This window comes from Physella acuta, unplaced genomic scaffold, assembly GCF_028476545.2.
Source record: "Physella acuta isolate Inbredline_101_S28 unplaced genomic scaffold, ASM2847654v3 ptg000878l, whole genome shotgun sequence".
In the NCBI taxonomy this organism is placed as follows: domain Eukaryota; kingdom Metazoa; phylum Mollusca; class Gastropoda; family Physidae; genus Physella; species Physella acuta.
In genome coordinates this window covers 279964-300482 of record NW_026732395.1, presented here as the reverse complement: position 1 = coordinate 300482, position 20519 = coordinate 279964, and the positions used below count along the sequence as shown (strand labels likewise).

At 35.0% G+C, this 20519-nt stretch overlaps 1 protein-coding gene across 2 annotated transcripts; it reads right to left on the bottom strand.

The window, feature by feature from the left end:
- Positions 1-206: 206 nt before the first annotated feature.
- Positions 207-20434, bottom strand: LOC131952591 (sialin). 2 transcript variants are annotated; one of them, XM_059315338.1, is made up of 12 exons: positions 20283-20434; positions 13172-13325; positions 11956-12155; positions 9859-10092; positions 8199-8286; positions 7417-7512; positions 6343-6470; positions 5306-5458; positions 4347-4479; positions 2986-3141; positions 1973-2058; positions 207-1202 (listed from the first exon to the last, which is right to left on the bottom strand). In XM_059315338.1, exons 2-12 carry the CDS (start codon positions 13305-13307, stop codon positions 873-875), a joined length of 1740 nt encoding a protein of 579 aa, XP_059171321.1. In that variant the 5' UTR covers positions 13308-13325; positions 20283-20434; the 3' UTR covers positions 207-872. The 2 variants fall into 2 exon arrangements, with proteins under 2 accessions (XP_059171321.1, XP_059171322.1); XM_059315339.1 differs by lacking the exon at positions 20283-20434 and adding an exon at positions 13825-14124.
- Positions 20435-20519: the final 85 nt, after the last annotated feature.

Sequence of the window (20519 nt, the reverse complement as noted above, 5' to 3'; positions counted from 1 at the left end):
GAACAGCAGTATCACAAGTATTTTCTTTTAATAATATCACAATAATTTTTAAAACAATGTAACTTATAAACAATATATTACATACAATAGGAAAGGCAAGATTCCTTTTTCCCAAAAGGGCAAAGTTGTTTACCTTAAAGAGATATACTCAGTGTTTATTATCAACATAACAAAATAACTAAGTCATTTTCGAAAACAATATAACATATAGTTGTTGACATTTTCTTTAATGTTTATGAATTTAAACAATTATTTTTTGAATATTAAAAAAATAGCAGAGGATACATTAGCAACACAATTTTATAATTAATATAACTGTAAAATTGTTCTTATCATTGAGAGCATTGAGAGCATTATCTTGAGTCTGTTGTCAGACTGAAACTGAACACATATTTTTTTTATCTAGGCGAGTCATTTTACTGTTTTCGTCCTTTTACTGTTTTCGTCATTTTACTGCTTTCGTCATTTTACTGCTTTCGTCATTTTACTGTTTTCGTCATTTTACTGTTTTCGTCATTTTACTGTTTTCGTCATTTTACTGTTTTCGTCATTTTACTGTTTTCATCTTTTTACTGTTTTCGTCAATTTATTGTTTTCGTCATTTTACTGTTTTCATATCCTTTAAGGCACTTAAACAAAAATCAAAACGATTTGTGGACAAACAAATTTGAGGGCATGTTTTCCAACTTTGTGAGAAGATTCAACACATTTTCAAATCAATTTAAGGACATGTTTTCCTACTTTGTTTGAAGATTTAAGGATTTTCAAAACGATTTGAGGGTACGTTTTCCGACTTTGTGAGAAGATTTAACCATGTATCAAAGCGACATGAGGGCATGTTTTCCAACTGTGTTTGAAGATTTAACGGATTTTCAAAACGATTTGAGGACATGAGAGAAGGAGCTCACAGGCGCTGTTCTGCGAGAATGTCGGTGCTCTATCAACGCTTCCCACTCACGCTCGTTGTGATTGACAAGTTCGTCCTCCTTGACCTTTGTGGCAGGGTCACCTGGTTCCGAGTCGCCTTGAACTTCAGCTGGCACGCGCTGTTCAGTATCGTTGATTGGTCGGTAGACGAGATCTACGGGCGGCGCGCCCCAGTTCTGAGGCTCCCCCTGGGCGAAGAAGAGAAACACGATGCCCCCGAAGAAGAAGATACCGGAAGTGATGTAGAAAAAAATGATCCACTGGTGTTTGTTGTTCTGAAAGATAAAATTACTAGTTAAGTTTATTATGAATACAGAGAGAATACTAAAAGTAAAGTAGTAAACTTCCCTTTCGTACATGGGGGCTAGTGAATCTATCTGTGACCTCGGCATATGAAGGGATAGTGTGGTAAGCACTATGCCCAGACGCCTTTATTTTCCCTAACAGGAATTAGGTAGCCATTACACCTGAACTCGGATTCGAACTCGGAACTTTCCATTTAGCAGTCGTATGCTCTACTGTTCGACTACTCCGTTCCATTTAATACATATAACGCAAAAAATAATAACATCGTATTTTAAAATAATCGAGTGTTATATTTATGCATTACATTTGCCGTAGATCGTAGTACAAATAGTAAGGTGTCTACATTTTGCCATCTTCACATTGGTTTAAAAGTATCATTACAAAGAAAAGATAAAAAAATTTACTGTATCACTCTATTCAATAAAATTTTAACCATTTAGACATAAAATAGTTCGAAAATTGATTTTTGACTATTTGACAGTTGGCAATATTTCGTGAATTATTTTTTTTCAGAAGAAATAAATAAATACAAAACAGGACTATATTTATTATGAACAGGAACCTAAACTGTTTTAAAAACTATTTTACGTATAAAATATAACTCAATAAAGTTTGTATTTGAAACTAAGTGTATGAACATCATTGCTGACGTTCTAGATGAATTAATAGCAACAATAATGAATTTTATAACTTTTTCATGGGTTGGATATTTCAAGTAAAATAACTCCTATTTTCTTACCTGCCCATCGGTTAACGCCCCTAGTATAGCTGGCCCTATGAAACCAGTGGTTGTGCCAATCGTATTCGTCACACCAAAAAGTATACCTGATTTAAGGATTTAACGTTTTCGGATTAATTATTTCCAAATAGTTAATATAATAACTCAATACTTAATGGTATAAGGAATGCATTACAGTATAAATAAACTATGTAAAACAATATCAAAGTGTGGAATGGAAAAACATTTGATCAAAATGTATTTAGATAATAAAAAGAAGCTTTCCTTTTATTGATGTTGTATATTATAATGGTCTTTTGTAACTTAATTTAATTATGATTGATATATTCTAAGAACATGTAAGAGAGAAAGAGAGAATGTTGAAAAAATTGTCATTAACAAAAAACTGTAAATTTCTTTTTAATGGAATACATTTTAAAAATGTATACGATCTCTTCTTCGTTCTTGATTTTAGTGTTGAAAGGGATCCTCTCGAAGACAATTAAGTATACGTGTCAACTGGTTAAGCGCCATTGATTTATACTATGTATTTAGTAATTTTTGTAAATTAGATTACCTCGCTTCTTTCATAAACTCATTGCTTTTGTAAAAATATGTTTAAGATATATTTGCTGTAAAAAAGCAAAAATTAATTGTATGAGACCTCTTTAAAAAAAGGCACACTATTTTATAAAAAATGTAAATCATCCCTTTAATCCTTGTTTGGGTATTTGAGACAACAGTGGTGTGTCTAGTTCTAATTGTCAAATGGCGGCACCCACCCCTCTCCATGCACTATTTTATCAGACTTAGAAATAAAACTACTTTTCAGTGTCACTGTAGTTCAAGTATAATCAACAACTACAGTCATCGACCGAACCTGCGAAGGATGGGGCGATATCCAGCGAAAAAAAAAAACAATTGTATGAGAACTTTTTAATAAATACACACATTTTTATCAGACTTAGAAATAAATCAGTTTTTAGTACCACTACAGTTCAAGTATAATCAACTACTACAGTCATTGACCAAACCTGCGAAGGATGGTGCTATGTCCAGATGGTTGACGCTGTAGCCCGCCATCGTGAAGCCACTGAAACCAACAGCCAATGTGAGCAGGGCCACGATAACGTTACGGTCTGTGTCCACAAAACACACGCACAACATCAGGATAGCAGGGATAAACAGGCCTGGAATAGAGGCATAATAATATTGGGATAGTCTGGATAAACAGGCATAGGATAGACATATAACAATATTAGGATAGCAAAGATAAACAGGCCTAGAATAGACACACAACAATGTTAGGATAGCAAAGATAAACATGCCAAGGATAGACACACAACAATATTAGGATAGCAAGATAAACAGGCTTAGAATAGATACAGGTAAATGTTATATAGAGGGATAAACAGGCCTAGAGTAGACGCACGAGGATAGAAGGATAGCAAAGATAAAAAGATCCTGGACGAGACGCACAATAATATTTGGATAGCTGGGATAAACAGAAAAAGATCATACACACAGGAACATTATAGTCCCTTAAATTCTGAACAATCCATGTATCAACACTAACCAGCATTAAGCATTTCGTTTTAGTTTATTAATTTGGTGCTTTCGCTAGCTGATGATTAGATTTTTTAAATGTATTAGCACTACTTAATGTTTAACTTTTGGCTCTGGTTGAGGACCTATAACAATTCTTTATGATTACAGTGCATGACCACTTAACCTAAAATAGTTGCTTTTTAATAGCGCTGACACGGTTTTAAGTTTATTTTCAGTGCCGGTGTCCATATTTCTGCCCATGACCAGTTCCTTATCTATAGAATCGACCATTTTCTCACTTATAGAATGAAACAGTTGCTTACCTATAGTATTGATCAGTTTCTAGCTTATAGAATTGACCAGTTTCTTACTTATAGAATTGACCGTTTTCTTACCTATAGCATTGACCAGTTACTTATCTATAAAATTGACCATTTTCTTACCTATAGAGTTGACCAGTTACTTATCTATATAAGTGATCAATTACTTCTTTATAAAATTGACCAGTTACTTATCTATAAAATTGACCAGTTACTTATCTATAAAATTGACCAGTGACTTACCAATAAAATTGACCAGTTACTTATCTATAAAATTGACCAGTTACTTATCTATAAAATTGACCAGTTACTTATCTATAAAATTGACCAGTTACTTATCTATAAAATTGACCAGTGACGTACCTATAGAATTGACCAGTTACCTATAAAATTGACCAATGACTTACCTATAGAATTGACCAGTGACTTACCTATAGAACTGACCAGTGACTCACCTATAAAATTGACCAATGACTTACCTATAGAATTGACCAGTTACTTACCTATGATATTGACCAATGACTTACCTATAGAATTTACCAGCTTCCTTGTGTTTTTTGTGCTCAACATTCCACTTCCCCTCAGCCCGTCAGCCAGACAACCAGACAGAGGGTTGGTGAAGACAAGAATTAGGTAGGGCAGGGACGACAGGAACCCGTTCTGTACACAACAAAAAATGTGAACACGTGTACGTATGTGTGTACACATGCTTCAATAATAAATCTAAAGCTAATGAGATGTCACGAACCTTTTCTGTACATAACAGAAAAATGTTCACAAATGTTAAATTTTTTGTTGATGTTAATGCTTAAATCATGAATAAGGTAGGCTCATAAATTCACTACTAATTTCTCTAATATCTATATAAATAACTGCATACCTTATTGATTCTAATTTTAGAAGAAAACCCCTAACATATTATATAGAGAAATGTGAGATCAATATGTGCGTGGGCTTTATACGCTGTGTATCTGATGACAATGACACTGGACAATAATAATCACGACACGCAAACATACCATAAAGAACGTTGTGTACACGCTAAAACTCGTAAAGTTCATATTAAAACCCCAGTGTGTGCAGTATTGTAAACTTTGACATTTAGATTAGTAGACATACATAATAAATATAAGAAGAATTAGTACAATAAATTGTGCGTACATGTCTGAGATTAAATTATAAAAAAGGATTAGTATAATCCATTACACGTACCTGTAAGAAACTAAACTAAGAAATATTAATACATAGTTGCGCGTACCTGTCTGAGATTTAATTAGTAAAATAAATTGCACGTAAATGTTTGAAATTTATCGAGTAAAATAAATTGTACGTACCTGTCAGATATTTAATTAGTAAAATAAATTGTACGTACCTGTCTGATATTTAATTAGTAAAATAAATTGTACGTACCTGTCTGATATTTAATTAGTAAAATAAATTGTACGTACTTGTCTGATATTTAATTAGTAAAATAAATTGCACTTACCTGTCTGAGATTAAATTTGAGAATGTGGTGCAGATAGCTGGGGAGGCAGGTGGTCAAGGCGAAACAACCCCAGTCGTTGGCGAAGTGAGCCGCCACAATGGCCAGCAGGGCAGGTGACCGGAGGACTTTCAACCAGGGAGGGCGGACGTTTACCTGGGCGAGGGGAGTGTTACAAAGTATACATCAGACATTTGGTGAGGGCGGACGTTTACCCTGGCGAGTGAAGTTTTACAAAATATACATTAGACATTAGGTGAGGGCGGACGTTCACCTTGGCGTAGGTAGTATTCAAAAGCAGGGCGACGGCAGAGGCGTAGTGACCCATTCTGGCGCCCGAGGCGAACTATTAATTTTGACCCCTTTCTTCCAGTTCTATAAATACTTATTCATGTGTGTGAGAAAGCAAGAGGTGATGGAAAGGTGTGGCGCTTCTTACGGCTTACTTTCGCGTAACATTTTCTATTTCGGTGCCACTAAAATCGGTATAGAAAACAGTTAAATCATTGTGAAAAGCCTTCTAGTAGTTTATTTTCGTAACTTTATGGTCGGTGCCCGGTGCGGCCGCTCCACCCACCTTCCCCTAGCTACGCCACTGGGAGAGGGCGTACGTTTACCTGGACGAGGGAAGTAATAAAAAGTATGGATACGTCATTTGGTGAGGTCGTATGTCTACTTAGGTTTAATAAACAAATATAAGTGTCATTTTGTGATAGTGTACGTCAGTGAGGGATTTGGTCTAACAATATATACATAAGTCATTGGAGGGAGGGAGGGTGTACGTCGTATCTGCGGGTAATTACAAGTTATAGATCAGTCCTTTAGTAAAGGCAAACTTTGCACGCTCTGACTATTAACCATAGATAACGTGGGTATATTAAGACGCTAGACTTAAATATCACATGTTTCATGATTTATATTTGTGAACGTTTCAGAAAACACTAGTTCTTTTTTAGAGTATTTTGAATGTGTAACTTTAAACACACATGGTCATAGTTACGGTTTGTGATGAAAACACATGGTCATAGTAAAATAGTTACCAATTGCGCTGAAGAGAGGCGACTTTTCTCTATATATTCTTTCTCCTCCTTTGATATCCTGGGGTGTGTCTCAGGTCTGTCGTGTATCAGACATATCCAGTTCAAGGACCAGAGCACACCAGCGCCACCTAGAGAGTTAAAACACATAAGAATATTGCTCAGTTGAAACACGTGAGAATATTATTAGAACATGGAACTATCATTAGAGTTAAAACACATGAGAATATTGCTCAGTTGAAACACTTGAGAATATTATTAGAACATGGAACTATCATTAGAGTTAAAACACATGAGAATATTGCTGCAGTTTAAACACACTTGAAAATATCGCCACAGTTGAAACACATGAGAATATTATTGTTACAGGTAAAACATGGAACTATACCTAGAGTTAAAAAACATGAGAATATTGCTACAGTTCAAACACACATAGAACTATCGCTAAAATTAAAAGACACATGAACATATCTGTAAAGTTGTCTGATATAAAAATGTTAGTAGATAAAAATTACAGGGGTTTCCAAACGTTATCTACAAGTATAAATAGCCCCCAAAAAATTGAATAAAATTGAATTGCATAATGTTAATCAGTATCTTCAAATATGTAGCGTTTGTTTTAAATATATGTTTGTAAATATACTCAGTAACAAATATTACAATCTAATTTTCTTCTCTGTTTTATTTTTTGTTTTGTATACACTTTTTAAAGTAGCTTATCTTAATAAAAAATGCTAAATGTATTGTTTAACTAAGACACGGAGTACTGTTATTTAAAAGCAATTTAAATAACTATAAAGAAAAGCGTGGGTCACTTCCTAAATATTAGTAAAGGTATCCATTACATATTATAGAGACCCACGCTTTTCTTTACAGTTATTTAAATAGTGTATTGGTATAAATTAAAGAAAGTAAATTATTTTTCCTTTATTAGTAAAACGGTTTTTATGCAATTTTTTGCTTCGTTTATACTTTTTAAAGAAGCTTATCTTAATAAAAGACTCTAAATGTATTTTTTTTAAATCTAAGACACGGAGCAATTATGTAATTACGAATTGAAATTTAGAAAGTTCCTACCGAAGACGTAGAAGACAAGCGGCCAGCCGCCAAGTATGTCGCCGTCTGCCATGTAACCTGTGGCCCATGTCGCTATCACAGTACCCACCTGACAACCTGGAAAGTTGTTGGTCACATTTTAACTCCAGAGAAATTACAACAGGTAGCAGAATGTAGGAATTTAGAGGAATAAACGCATTAACTAAATTGGAAAGGACCATGATAACACACGTAAGTACTAAAGATGTGCTTTAAATGGATAACTAGACCTCAATTTTTGTTGGAAATAAAATAATATGATTTGTACAGTGGAAACAAATAACAGAAATACGAATTCACGAAATATTTTTTGGAAGATAAGATAAATGTTCAATTTTTAAACTCATCACAATATGAGAAATAAACAGAAAATATTCTATTTAATTTAAAGGTATGCCTTTTAATAATACAATTCAACATATCACTTCTAGGCTGATGAACTGACATATCGGACGCATTGAAAGACAACGGTTCAGCGAAAATATGACCTTTAACGGCCAAGTGTTTGTGAACAGTGTGAGGGAGGCGCAGGGTCTATTGGAAGAATGTTCAAATAACATTATCAAATAATTTCATATAAAAACACTTTACACTGTCCTTTAGGGTTTACTTAATACATGATGTTTCATTAAAACATATAAAATCACAGTGACATGACTACATAGTTTTCAATGTTCTCATACATAGGAAGTACGTCGCTGTCAACAATTGCTTATTTTATAGACAAGTTATGCTGATTATTTACACACATTTGAATCATTTACCTGCATATGTAAAGGTCATCAGCAAACTTTTTTCTCTCTCTGGAGCCCACCTTGACCACATCGTGTGCATGCATGGTTGAGCCAATCCCTGGGACGTTTAAAAATAGCCACTAAAACATTGTACCTGTCTTCCTCATACAGTAAGTAACAATCTTTGTCTTAGCTAAAGATGTCTCAATACCATGTATCGCAAGATGTTTCTTTTTCCTAATACTACTGGTGGAACAGTGTGGTCGGATGACAGCGTATGACTACTACACCCCCCTACCAAACTAAATCAAATGTATATAGATAAAATGTCCTTCTGCCAGTCTCCACACACACCCCTTCCCCTTATAATTAGTCCGAATTGAAAGTTTTAAGTGCATTCCTCATGAGTTTACCTAGTACTGACCGATACCTAAATCACGTTACATAACGTAAAGCTGGGTGGGCACAGTGCTGCCCACACCATCCTTTCAGGTGAATTCGGCATCATCTGCCCATGGACCGACAAGTTCAAAAAGATCCCTATTACAATACTACTAACATGAAAAGCATTGCGGGAAGAAGAACAAAAGAACCGCTAAAGCGTTGTCAAATAACTCATGATTAAAGCATCATAACAATAGAAGAAGAAAAAGCTCACTAAAGCGTTGTCAAATTACTCATGATTAAAGCATCATAAAAAAAACCACTAAAGCGTTGTCAAATAACTCATGATTAAAGCATCATAATTATTTTTAAAAAAACCCAACTAAAGCGTTGTCAAATTACTCACGATTAAAGCATCTTAATGATAAAAAAAACCCCACTAAAGCTTTGTCAAATAACTCACGATTAAAGCATCACAATGATAGAAACAAAAACCCACTAAAGCGTTGTCAAATAACTCATGATTAAAGCATCATAATTATAAAAAAAAACTACTAAAGCGTTGTCAAATAACTCATGATTAAAGCATCATAATTATTTTAAAAAAAACCCAACTAAAGCGTTGTCAAATTACTCACGATTAAAGCATCTTAATGATAAAAAAAAACCCACTAAAGCTTTGTCAAATAACTCACGATTAAAGCATCACAATGATAGAAACAAAAACCCACTAAAGCGTTGTCAAATAACTCATGATTAAAGCATCATAATTATAAAAAAAACTACTAAAGCGTTGTCAAATAACTCATGATTAAAGCATCATAATAATAGGAAAAAAATCCCACTAAAGCGTTGTCAAATAACTCATGATTAAAGCATCATAATAATAGGGGAAAAAAAACCACTAAAGCGTTGTCAAATTACTCATGATTAAAGCATCATAATAATAGGGAAAAAAGCCCACTAAAGCGTTGTCAAATTACTCATGATTAAAGCATCATAATAATAGGGAGAAAAACCCACTAAAGGGTTGTCAAATAACTCATGATTAAAGCATCATAATAATAGGGAAAAAAACCCACTAAAGCGTTGTCAAATTACTCATGATTAAAGCATCATAATAATAGGAAAAAACCCACTAAAGCGTTGTCAAATAACTCATGATTAAAGCATCATAATAATAGGAAAAAAACCACTAAAGCGTTGTCAAATTACTCATGATTAACGCATCATAATGATAAAAAAAAAACACTAAAGCGTTGTCAAATTACTCATGATTAAAGCATCATAATAAAAAAAAACACACCTGTGCAAATCCCTGCAAGACCCGACAGAGCAGCAGCAGGTAGAAGCTCCTGAAGGCGGCCACAGGTGTGACGAGAGCGAGCAGGGAGGTGACGAGGATCCCCACCCCCAGGATGTTCTTGGCCCCGAACTTTCCGGACAGGTACCCGCCCAGAATTTGGGTGCTGCAGTAGCCGTAGAAGAAGGCGCTCAGGACAATGTCCTGGTTCCTCTCTGACCAGTGGAACTTTCCAGACTGGAGGGAAGGACAAACGTTGACCAATACAAACGTGGTTTATGATTAGGGTTTGGTAACGCCAATTAGATAAATCAAATTAAACTTTTAAATCTCAAACTTTTTTGAAAGTAAAAAAAAAACAAAAAACAACTGAATACTAAAACAGAACTATTTGATAACCAGTTTTATGCTTTATATATTATATGGATACTGATACAATCTATAATATTGCAATCATGGTTGAACATCGTGAAACAAAATCAAACTGATTTTTAATGAAATTGTGTCACAATCCTGAATAGCACTATCCTAAGGGTATACAATCACATGGACACTACAGACTCACAAACCATTCATATCGTTTACTATTTCATATGGACACAATCGTTTTTTATTGACAAATCTAGATTTCACATTAGCACACAACATTACATGAAAACTGTCACAATCTTGAATAGGCACAACCCCATCAAAACACAACAATCTATGGAGCTATCTCTATCTTAAGACAATGTTAGATTGACACAGTCCCATCAAAACACTATAACCTCTCTCTCTATCTTAATATATACTCACAAAATCACAGCCCCCCCCCCCCCACACACACCGAACCAAGCACTCACGTAATTTGTCGACCCCCCCCCCCCACACTGAACCAAACACTCACGTCATTTGTCCTCCCCCCCCCCACACACTGAATCAAACACTCACGTCATTTGTCGACACTCCTACCCCCCCCTGAACCAAACACTCACGTCATTTGTCAATAAGTACTCCCCCCAATCAAACACTCACGTCATTTGTCAACACTCCTCCCCCCCTTGAACCAAACACCCACGTCATTTGTCGACACTCCCCCCCCCACTGAACCAAAAACTCACGTCATTTATCCTCCCCCCCCCCACTGAACCAAACACTCACGTCATTTGTCCTCCCCCCCCCCCACTGAACCAAACACTCACGTCATTTGTCCTCCCCCCACACTGAATCAAACACTCACGTCATTTGTCGACACTCCTACCCCCCCCCTGAACCAAACACGTCATTTGTCAATAAGTACTCCCCCCAATCAAACACTCACGTCATTTGTCAACACTCCTCCCCCCCATTGAACCAAACACTCACGTCATTTGTCCTCCCCCCTCCCACACTGAATCAAACACTCACGTCATTTGTCGACACTACTACCCCCCCCCCCCCTGAACCAAACACGTCATTTGTCGATAAGTACTCCCCCCAATCAAACACTCACGTCATTTGTCAACACTCCCCCCCCCCCCCTTGAACGAAACACTCACGTCATTTGTCGACACTCCCCCCTGAACCAAACACTCACGTCATTTGTCGACACTACCCCCCCACTGAACCAAACACTCACGTTATTTGTCGACTCCTCCCCCCCCCCCCACTGAACCAAACACTCACGTCATTTGTCGACACTCCCCCCCCCCCACTGAACTAAACACTCACGTCATTTGTCGACTTCCCCCTCCACCTTAAACCAAACACTCACGTCATTTGATGACATTCCCCCCCCCCCCCACTGATTTAAACACTCACGTCATTTGTCGACTTCCCCCTCCACCTTAAACCAAACACTCACGTCACTTGTCGACACTCTCCCCCCCCCCCTGAACTAAACACTCACGTCATTTGTCGACACTCCCCCCCTGAACCAAACACTCACGTCACTTGTCGACACTCCCCCCCCCCTTCCCCCCCCCCTTGAACCAAAGACTCACGTCATTTGTCGACACTCCTCCCCCCCCCCACTGAACCAAACACTCACGTCATTTGATGACACTCCCCCCCCCCCCCCCACTGATTTTAACACTCACGTCATTTGTCGACTTCCCCCTCCACCTTAAACCAAACACTCACGTCATTTGTCGACACGTTGACCAACGTTGCCGCTGTACTCGCCAGCCCATTCGACGACTTGGTCGAGCCGTTAGTGTTGTCCACCATAGCCAGCAGGGCTATGTTCAAATCCATCCGGAGTGTGAACATGTTGATAAACCCCAGGAAGGACCAAGCAGCCAGCACATAACGGGCAGGTATGTAGCATCTTGACAGGCTCTCTGAAACCATACGGTACGCAGCAGAAAGTGAATACACTACCATTTTTGTTCCTCAATTTTGCACGTTTTAAAAGCTATACGAGAACAAATAGTATGAACTGTATGCTGCAACTGAAATCACTTGATTGAAAAAACGATGTCTGTAAATGAGTTTAGAGATTACATTTTTAAAATTGCATTAATTTTGAAGAACCGGTGTGTAATGTAAATACTGTTTAATTGAATATACTGTCGGTGTATTGATTTTAATCAAAAATAGACAACATAAGATATGTTTTAAAATATCGATTTTTGTCAGCTGTACAGTTTAGTGCAATTTAACATTCAATTACACACCACTGAACCTGTAGACATTTTATACTTAAAGACACACACACACACGCGCACACGCGCACACGCGCACACACACACATATATATATATATATATATATATATATATATATATATATATATATATATATATATATATATATATATATATATATATATATATATATATATATTTATATGCATTTTCATAATTATATATGCCTACGTGTATGGATAGAGTAAAAGGGTTTTGGAATCCGACCTTGATAACATTTTGGATTTGCAGTCGAGGTCTCTACTGCTCTGTCACGCCATCCCATTTCTATTTTAAAGTTTCAATCATAAAAATCTGTTTTTCTTTTCTGATAGTAGTGCTTATGGTCTATTACAATGGTTTTTAATATATTTGGAGGTATCAAACCCCACCAGTTTCATGTGCGCATTTACGAAACATTCCTAATAATTCTATCCGATCTTGAATCATATGAGTCGGGTGTGTCTCTTGACCTCCGCCGAACCCTTGAGAGTTACTCACTAAACCCCTGGGGTTCAATCAAACCCAGGTTGAAAACAGCACTTTATTATCAGATTTACATTATTGAAAAATCGTCAGTTGTAAGAAAAGTACTGGTAGAATATGTGGTGTTTACCTTAAAATATGAGCAGATTATATTTTATTTCTTAAGAAAACATGTATAAACATACGTGGCTTGTGTATGAGAAGTTTCCTCTCCGTATGCGAGAGCCGTGTATGTGTGCACGATTCGACATATTCACAGCTATGTCCGGCACTGTCCAGAGACTCATCAAGGATGTTATGTAATCGATGCTTGGGAACCATGAGTCACACTTGCTGGTTCTGATGTAGAAAAGTATTTAAAATATCACTTTTTGTTTTCTTCCCGGTAAAGGTAACGTAAAGATAAAGGCATATTATAATAAACAGTATGTAAAGAGTGAAGTAGTAAGATATCAATGTCAATTTTGGGAATTTAAGCTGGTGAAAATAAGATTTTAAGCTGATTAAAAACTCAGGCGATTTTAATATATAAAAAATCTGGAAATATCTGTTATATTTCTACGCTTAAAAGTAATAAATACTGTAAATTTAAATATAAAAATAAAATATCTCGGTTTTTGCTAAAACTGACACGAAACCCTTTTTTTTAAATCACTCCAATTTAAGGTGCTTAAGTAAAGACACAGATACACGCTGTATTTCAAATTTCCACAAGAAAGGTACAATGATTAGCAATAGAGATTGTTCAAAAGTTGATATGCTTGAATTATTTTGATTACACGGCGCAACATAAAAATCGGGCATACAACTTTAAAATCACATTTCAAATAACGTATACCTGTAGTTGTGTAAGGCAAAAAAATCACTGAACACAATATTTAACAGCACACTATGATCATAGCACGATCAACAAATGACTAAACACAATCTTTAATGGCACATTGCGATCAAAGCATGACGAACAAATGACTAAACACAATCTTTAACGACACACTGCGATCAACAAATGACTAAACACAATCTTTAACGACACACTGCGATCAACAAATGACTAAACACAATCTTTAACGACACACTGCGATCAACAAATGACTAAACACACTCTTTAACGACACACTACGATCAAAGCACGATCACAGTGAAATATCCCAGTGATCCAAAGTGGACTTAGTTCTCGCCGCACCTGATAGACGAGGCATCCATTATGTCATGTATGTCACATGTCACATCACTGGGTCTAATCACATGACGTGAAGATTACAATCATTTTTCTTATACACATACACTGACACACAATTTGGAAACAATCGATTAATTAGTGCTAACTAATTAACTATTTAAATGTTTCAATTTACTTTTAAATTTGTGTTTTAAAATAATTAGGAGTAGCAAATCGACCACATCAATAGTTAGACTTTTACATTAACCAAAATGTAATGCTAAGGTTAAAATTAGGTTTAGGTTAAGAGTAAATTGAAAATTTGAATTAGGAGAAGAATTTGGGTAAAAGTTTGTAGTTATTGTTTAGAGATCGAGTTAGGTTCAGTAAAATATTTTAGACACTTAGATGCATCAAAATAGGCTACATTATTTTGCTACATGCCTCCACCCCCTTTCTCTGTTCGACATTTAATAGAAGGCCAAAACTTATGCGAAACACTATTTTCTTTTGAGTTCTTTTCATATTCAGACATCAATTCAATGGCTTACAATCATTTAGATAATACTGGTTTATGTAAATGACCTGTACCAATTATATATATAGACCTACGTTTTATACCATTTTTTTACATTTATACATGTTATGCATGTATATTTTCGTCGTCCTTTTCTTTAACTATTTAAAAACATGTATGTGCAGGTATTAGACGTGGATAGAGGAGGTACAACGTTTATCAGTCATTATAAAGTCTAGTAAAAGCACCTGTTAAATTTGATAGTGTATTACGTTCGTTGACCTCGGTTTTATCACACACTTTTATGAAACTGATATACGTTGTCAAAGCATAAAGATCCACTATTTTTTTGTTATGGGGGTATATATAAATCGACGAAGACTGACAAAATTAAAAATTGTATTGTATGTATTTATGCTTAGTTTTTCAACTATGACAAACGGATATTCTTTATTATTTTGTTTTGTTTTGTGAGGTCTTGATGTGGATATGAACAGCAATCAAGTCGTGGTGTGGATACCAGACTTCAGTCAAGTTGTGGTTAGGGAATTCTTCCGAGGTCATCAATAGTGTTTCATTGTAATGAAACAGATGATAATATGTACGTCTATGCTCAGGGAGATTTACATATAATACTCTCCCCCGCCCCACCCCACCCCCGCTCCACGACTTCTATGCCAACCAACATAGGATAAGTATATGAGCTTCGGTTAACCTTTGTCTTTAGGGTCATCCATAAATGATGTGACGCTTTTTTGACGATTTTTACCTCCCCTTTCCCCTCCGTCACACATCGTCAAAAAAGTCAGACCCCCCGCCCCCCTAAAATGACTTCACACCTCAGTTTACAACCCCCCACCCCTCAAAATTGCAGTTGACTTTTTCGTAAAATCCGATATTTTTCTAAAATCTTGTCTGAACTTTGTCAACATAGAGTATTTTAATCAATTCCTATTACAATTAATTAAAACAGTTTCTAAAACGCGAAAGAACGGCAAAAATTCGTTTTCTAACATTTTTTTTTTTGCCAATGTGTGACGTCCAACCATCGGACCCCCCCCCCCCCCTCACCCTCATCACACACCGTCACAAAATTACGGACCCCCAATCCCCCCTACGAGTGTGACGACATTTATGGACGACCCCTTTGATAAACGATGATCATCTCACTTAGTATTTTACTTACAATGACGTCATGAACTAATTATAACCAAGACCATTGATAACCACCCAAAGATAATTTAGGTGAAGTGATTTTATCTTCATAATTTTTTAAACTAGTTTACATACGTCCATAAAAACTAGGTTAGACAATATTTCAAAGATTAAAGATAATTAGGTTGATTAAAAATAAATTCAGCATTTTTAAATGTTTAGTATCAGTTTGCATGGTCTAACACTATTCTATACTGAGTTCTATAAATCAAATACTTGAATAGTGTATTATAGTAGTATATACACACTTAGAAAGAAAACTAATTATATGTAAAACAGTAAAAACAAAGTAAAGGGAAATAACTATGAAATATCATCGAGCAACCTAAAACACTAGTCGTCACCACTTGACCTATTATCAAGCAACTATTATCGCGGGCAGTAGTGCAGCTATGACTGGCCAAGATTACATTGTGTTATAACTACATACGTGATGGTCTAAAACACCATACAATCAACGGACGGGGGTGTGTTCATACGGGTTTCTGCTACCGAAATTATGGAAATATCCAGGGACGGCGTGACACTTCAGGCAAAATATTCAGTCACCTAGGGCGTTCTCCAAATGTGTAGTCGCCATTATTAATCAAAAAAATTATTTAAAAAAATAAATAATTAATACTTTCATTAAAATTTTGTTATTTAATTAATTTATGTGAAAAGATCTGTTTTAATAGGTTGTGCCAACGGGGGCTTAATAATCTGTCGCCCGACTTGGAAATCTTTCTAATGAGTCGTTGAGAATTTAATTATTTGATTATGTCTTGCTTTTTTTTTTTTGACGTGTTGTACATCTCATCTCTAGCCATCACCACAAGAAGTCAGACCTTAAAAGTAATATTTCTTTTTAATGTACTAACATATACACACATGTATAGCATGCACTCAGCTACAAGGGTAAAAGAGATAACTGCTAAATGTTGTTCTTTAATGTGTGTGTGTATCTTTATAAACATAATGTATTTGTATAGCAATATATATAATATATATATATATATATATATATATATATATATATATATATAATTTATATGATTATATATATATATATATATATATATATACATATACAAATTAATGTATATATATTTATATATATGGTAAAACAGATATAATATATATATATATATATAATATATATATATATATATATATATAATATATATATATATAATATATATATGTATATGTTAATGTGTATATAAATATAATGTATTTTGTATAGCATATATATATATATATAGAGAGAGAGAGAGAGAGAGAAAGAGAGAGACATATTATATTTGTATACATATATATATATATATATATACATACATATATATATATATATATATATATATATATATATATATATATATATATATATATATATATAAATATAAATATATATATTTTTTTTTTTTAATTCATTTATTTATTTTTTTATATATTGATACATATTTGACTATGAGCGTGTTCTGCAAACGTCCCGTTTTGATATAAGAAATGAAATGGTCCCTTATGCTAGAAGAATTCACTTAATACACCGTAAACAAATCATCCATCTTAGTTTTGTTAATCATATAAACTATAGGCGCTTGTTATTGAGTGAATCAATTAAAAAATCGATTTCCCTAACCCAAAACGTGTGGGAGGGTATTCACTGTTATCCAATTGACATTTACATTTTATGAGCGTTTAATCTGTTTGTAACTGACATTTTAATATATTGTGATTCAATACAATTATTGATTTAAAAAACATTTCTCCTAAATTTTTATATTACTTTTTTAAATGGATTGACAATTTGTTTAGATGTTAAAGAAAACATGAAATCAAAATAACAAGATGTGAAAATAAAACTCTGCAGAAATCAACTCTCAATGGTTTAAAAAATAATATAGAGATGCGTTGGTTATTTTCTCTCATTTAGACATGTAGATATATCAAATCATCCAACGTAGCAATGATAAGCCGTAACCATTGTTTCTTCCAGACATTTTTATCCGGGAAGGGGGGGGGGGGGGGCACTTGAAATTTTCGGGGGGGGGGGGCGTTAGACTTTCTTCGGGGGGGGGGCGGACACTGTTAAAAGTATATATTTTCTATATAAATTATATAAATTTCATTTCGTTCGGGGGGGGGGGGGGGGGTAAAATTTTTCCCGGGGGGGGGGGGGGGGGCCTTGAAAGAAACTCTGGCCGTAACGTTTAGTCAAACACCGCAAGGCTGGGCAGGGGGACAGCACCGTGTAACACCCGCCTATGTTTGACACTTAAGCTCAAGATTACTGGGGTGGCGAAAATATGTACTGGTCCGTTGATTTTGTATGTTGGTACATTTTAATTTTTAAATTTTAAAACTGCCAGACAATAAGCAATTAAATTACATGAATAATTGTTGAATTTTTTATGATAACACCCACAATTTTAGTTCTCGAACAACTATTGTTAATTTAGACAAGCAGTTGTACCTTTTGTTCTACATTTGTATTTTTTCACCGTAATTTGTAGATATGTGTATATTTACACACGGGATTGTAATTAATTTTTTAAATTAAATTAATTAAATTAATATAATATTTTTTTCTACTTCGCCCGAGAGGTTCCAGATAGAAACATTGCATTTAAACAGCAGCTGTACATTGAAGTCTATCATTAGAAACTTATTTTTCAAATGCTATTTACACATTAAACACTATTTCATCATTTAAATTACAATGTTTAGAACTGAAGAGTTAGGCTACATCTAGAGAATTCTGTTATGTTCACGTATTTCATATTTAGTCAAACAATCAGAGCAGTTGTACCTGCTTTATTACACTCTATCATAGACTGTATTCTATAGATTGTAGTCTATAAACTTTAATATAGTTAGATCACAGATGATTCTATGTATTATATTTTATATTTAGTCAAATAATCAGAGTAGTTGTACTTGCTTTATTACACTATATCGTAGACTGTAGACTATATAACTGTAGTCTATAGACTGTAGTCTATGGACCTATAGTCTATAGACATGTAGTCTATAATCTGTAGCCTATAGGCTGTAGTCTCTAAACTTCACTACAGTTAGTTCACAGACGAATGCAGTGGCGTAGCCAGAATTGTCTCAAGGGGGGGGGGGGGGGGGGGCTCCAATGTTTACCAGGGTACAAACTTTCGATTTGCACCCCCCCTCATACTTTTTATATATATACCCCCATAACCCACCCCCCCCCCCCCTGCCTACGCCACTGGACGAATCTATGCATTATAGTTATTACATCTAGAGAAATTTGTTTTGTTCACGTATTCCGTATTCAGTCAAACAGTTGTACCTGCTTTATTACACTCTATCATACACTCTAGTCTATAAACTAGTCTATAACCTGTAGTCTATAAACTAGTCTATAACCTGTAGTCTATAGACTAGTCTATAACCTGTAGTCTATAAACTAGTCTATAACCTGTAGTCTATAAACTAGTCTATAACCTGTAGTCTATAAACTAGTCTATAACCTGTAGTCTATAGACTAGTCTATAACCTGTAGTCTATAAACTAGTCTATAACCTGTAGTCTATAAACTAGTCTATAACCTGTAGTCTATAAACTAGTCTATAACCTGTAGTCTATAAACTAGTCTATAACCTGTAGTCTATAAACTAGTCTATAACCTGTAGTCTATAAACTAGTCTATAACCTGTAGTCTATAAACTAGTCTATAACCTGTAGTCTATAAACTAGTCTATAACCTGTAGTCTATAAACTAGTCTATAAACTGTAGTCTATAAACTAGTCTATAACCTTCACTACAGTAGATAACAAAGAGTTCTCTGCATTACACATTATTGCCCAACAAAGCCACATTAACAATAAGCTGGTTTTATCGATCTGTCATCCTAACACATGGTTTTAGAGGCCAATGTCAAGGGTGACATTTTAAACCATATGGTTTTGGTTTAGTTTTCAGCTTAAGGTTAGGGTAGTAAAGTTTCTCTATAGACCTAACGATCAAGATGCAATAGAGTTCATTTATTTCTTGACCTCGGCATTTGAACGGATATAGTGGTCAGCACAATTCCCAAATGTATCGTTAGGGTTAGTGATAAAGTAAAATTTGTAAGTGCATTGTTTAGGACTTGGGGTATGTGTGTAGCATCACGTAGAAACACATACAAATAAATGGGTAGCTATGTTTGAGGTAACGGTTATTGTAAATGTATGGGTAGTTGTATTTTTGATAATGATGTTTTTTTTTAAATTTAAGATTTTTTTGTTATAAGTGTTATAAGGGATAAGGTAAATATTAGTCATAATAAAACGATGTGTTAGGTCAAATAGCAAAAGATTCTAGGCAAGAAGATACCATTTCGATAGACATACAAAACGAAAGAAAATTTGCAAAAATTTCAGTTCCAAAAAGAAATCCCAGACTTACACGTGTTGGTTAAATCCATAGTGTTAAATGACATGGCCTAGGATGACCGGCACATGAAGAGAGTTACACACAAGATTTCCCCATTCATTGAATACTACACGCTCAACCCATCATTGAGTATGACAAAATTATGCGGAGACAACACATACCAATCAAAACACGGCCTATGACCACTGAGTTATCTCAAGTAGTGGTTCTTAATCTGTACGAATTGTCGCATTTTAAATGGCGCTATGC

What these genes read in the sequence shown, in the direction of transcription:
- LOC131952591 (XM_059315338.1), bottom strand. Translation starts at nt 13,307, where the DNA reads ATGGTTCCCAAGCATCGATTACATAACATCCTTGATGAGTCTCTGGAC. An exon ending in TCAAATTTAATCTCAGACAG is followed by an intron (nt 4,480 to 5,305) that starts GTAAGTGCAATT and finishes TGTTGTGTACAG; the next exon opens with AACGGGTTCCTGTCGTCCCT. An exon ending in GAAGCTGGTAAATTCTATAG is followed by an intron (nt 3,142 to 4,346) that starts GTAAGTCATTGG and finishes CCTCTATTCCAG; the next exon opens with GCCTGTTTATCCCTGCTATC.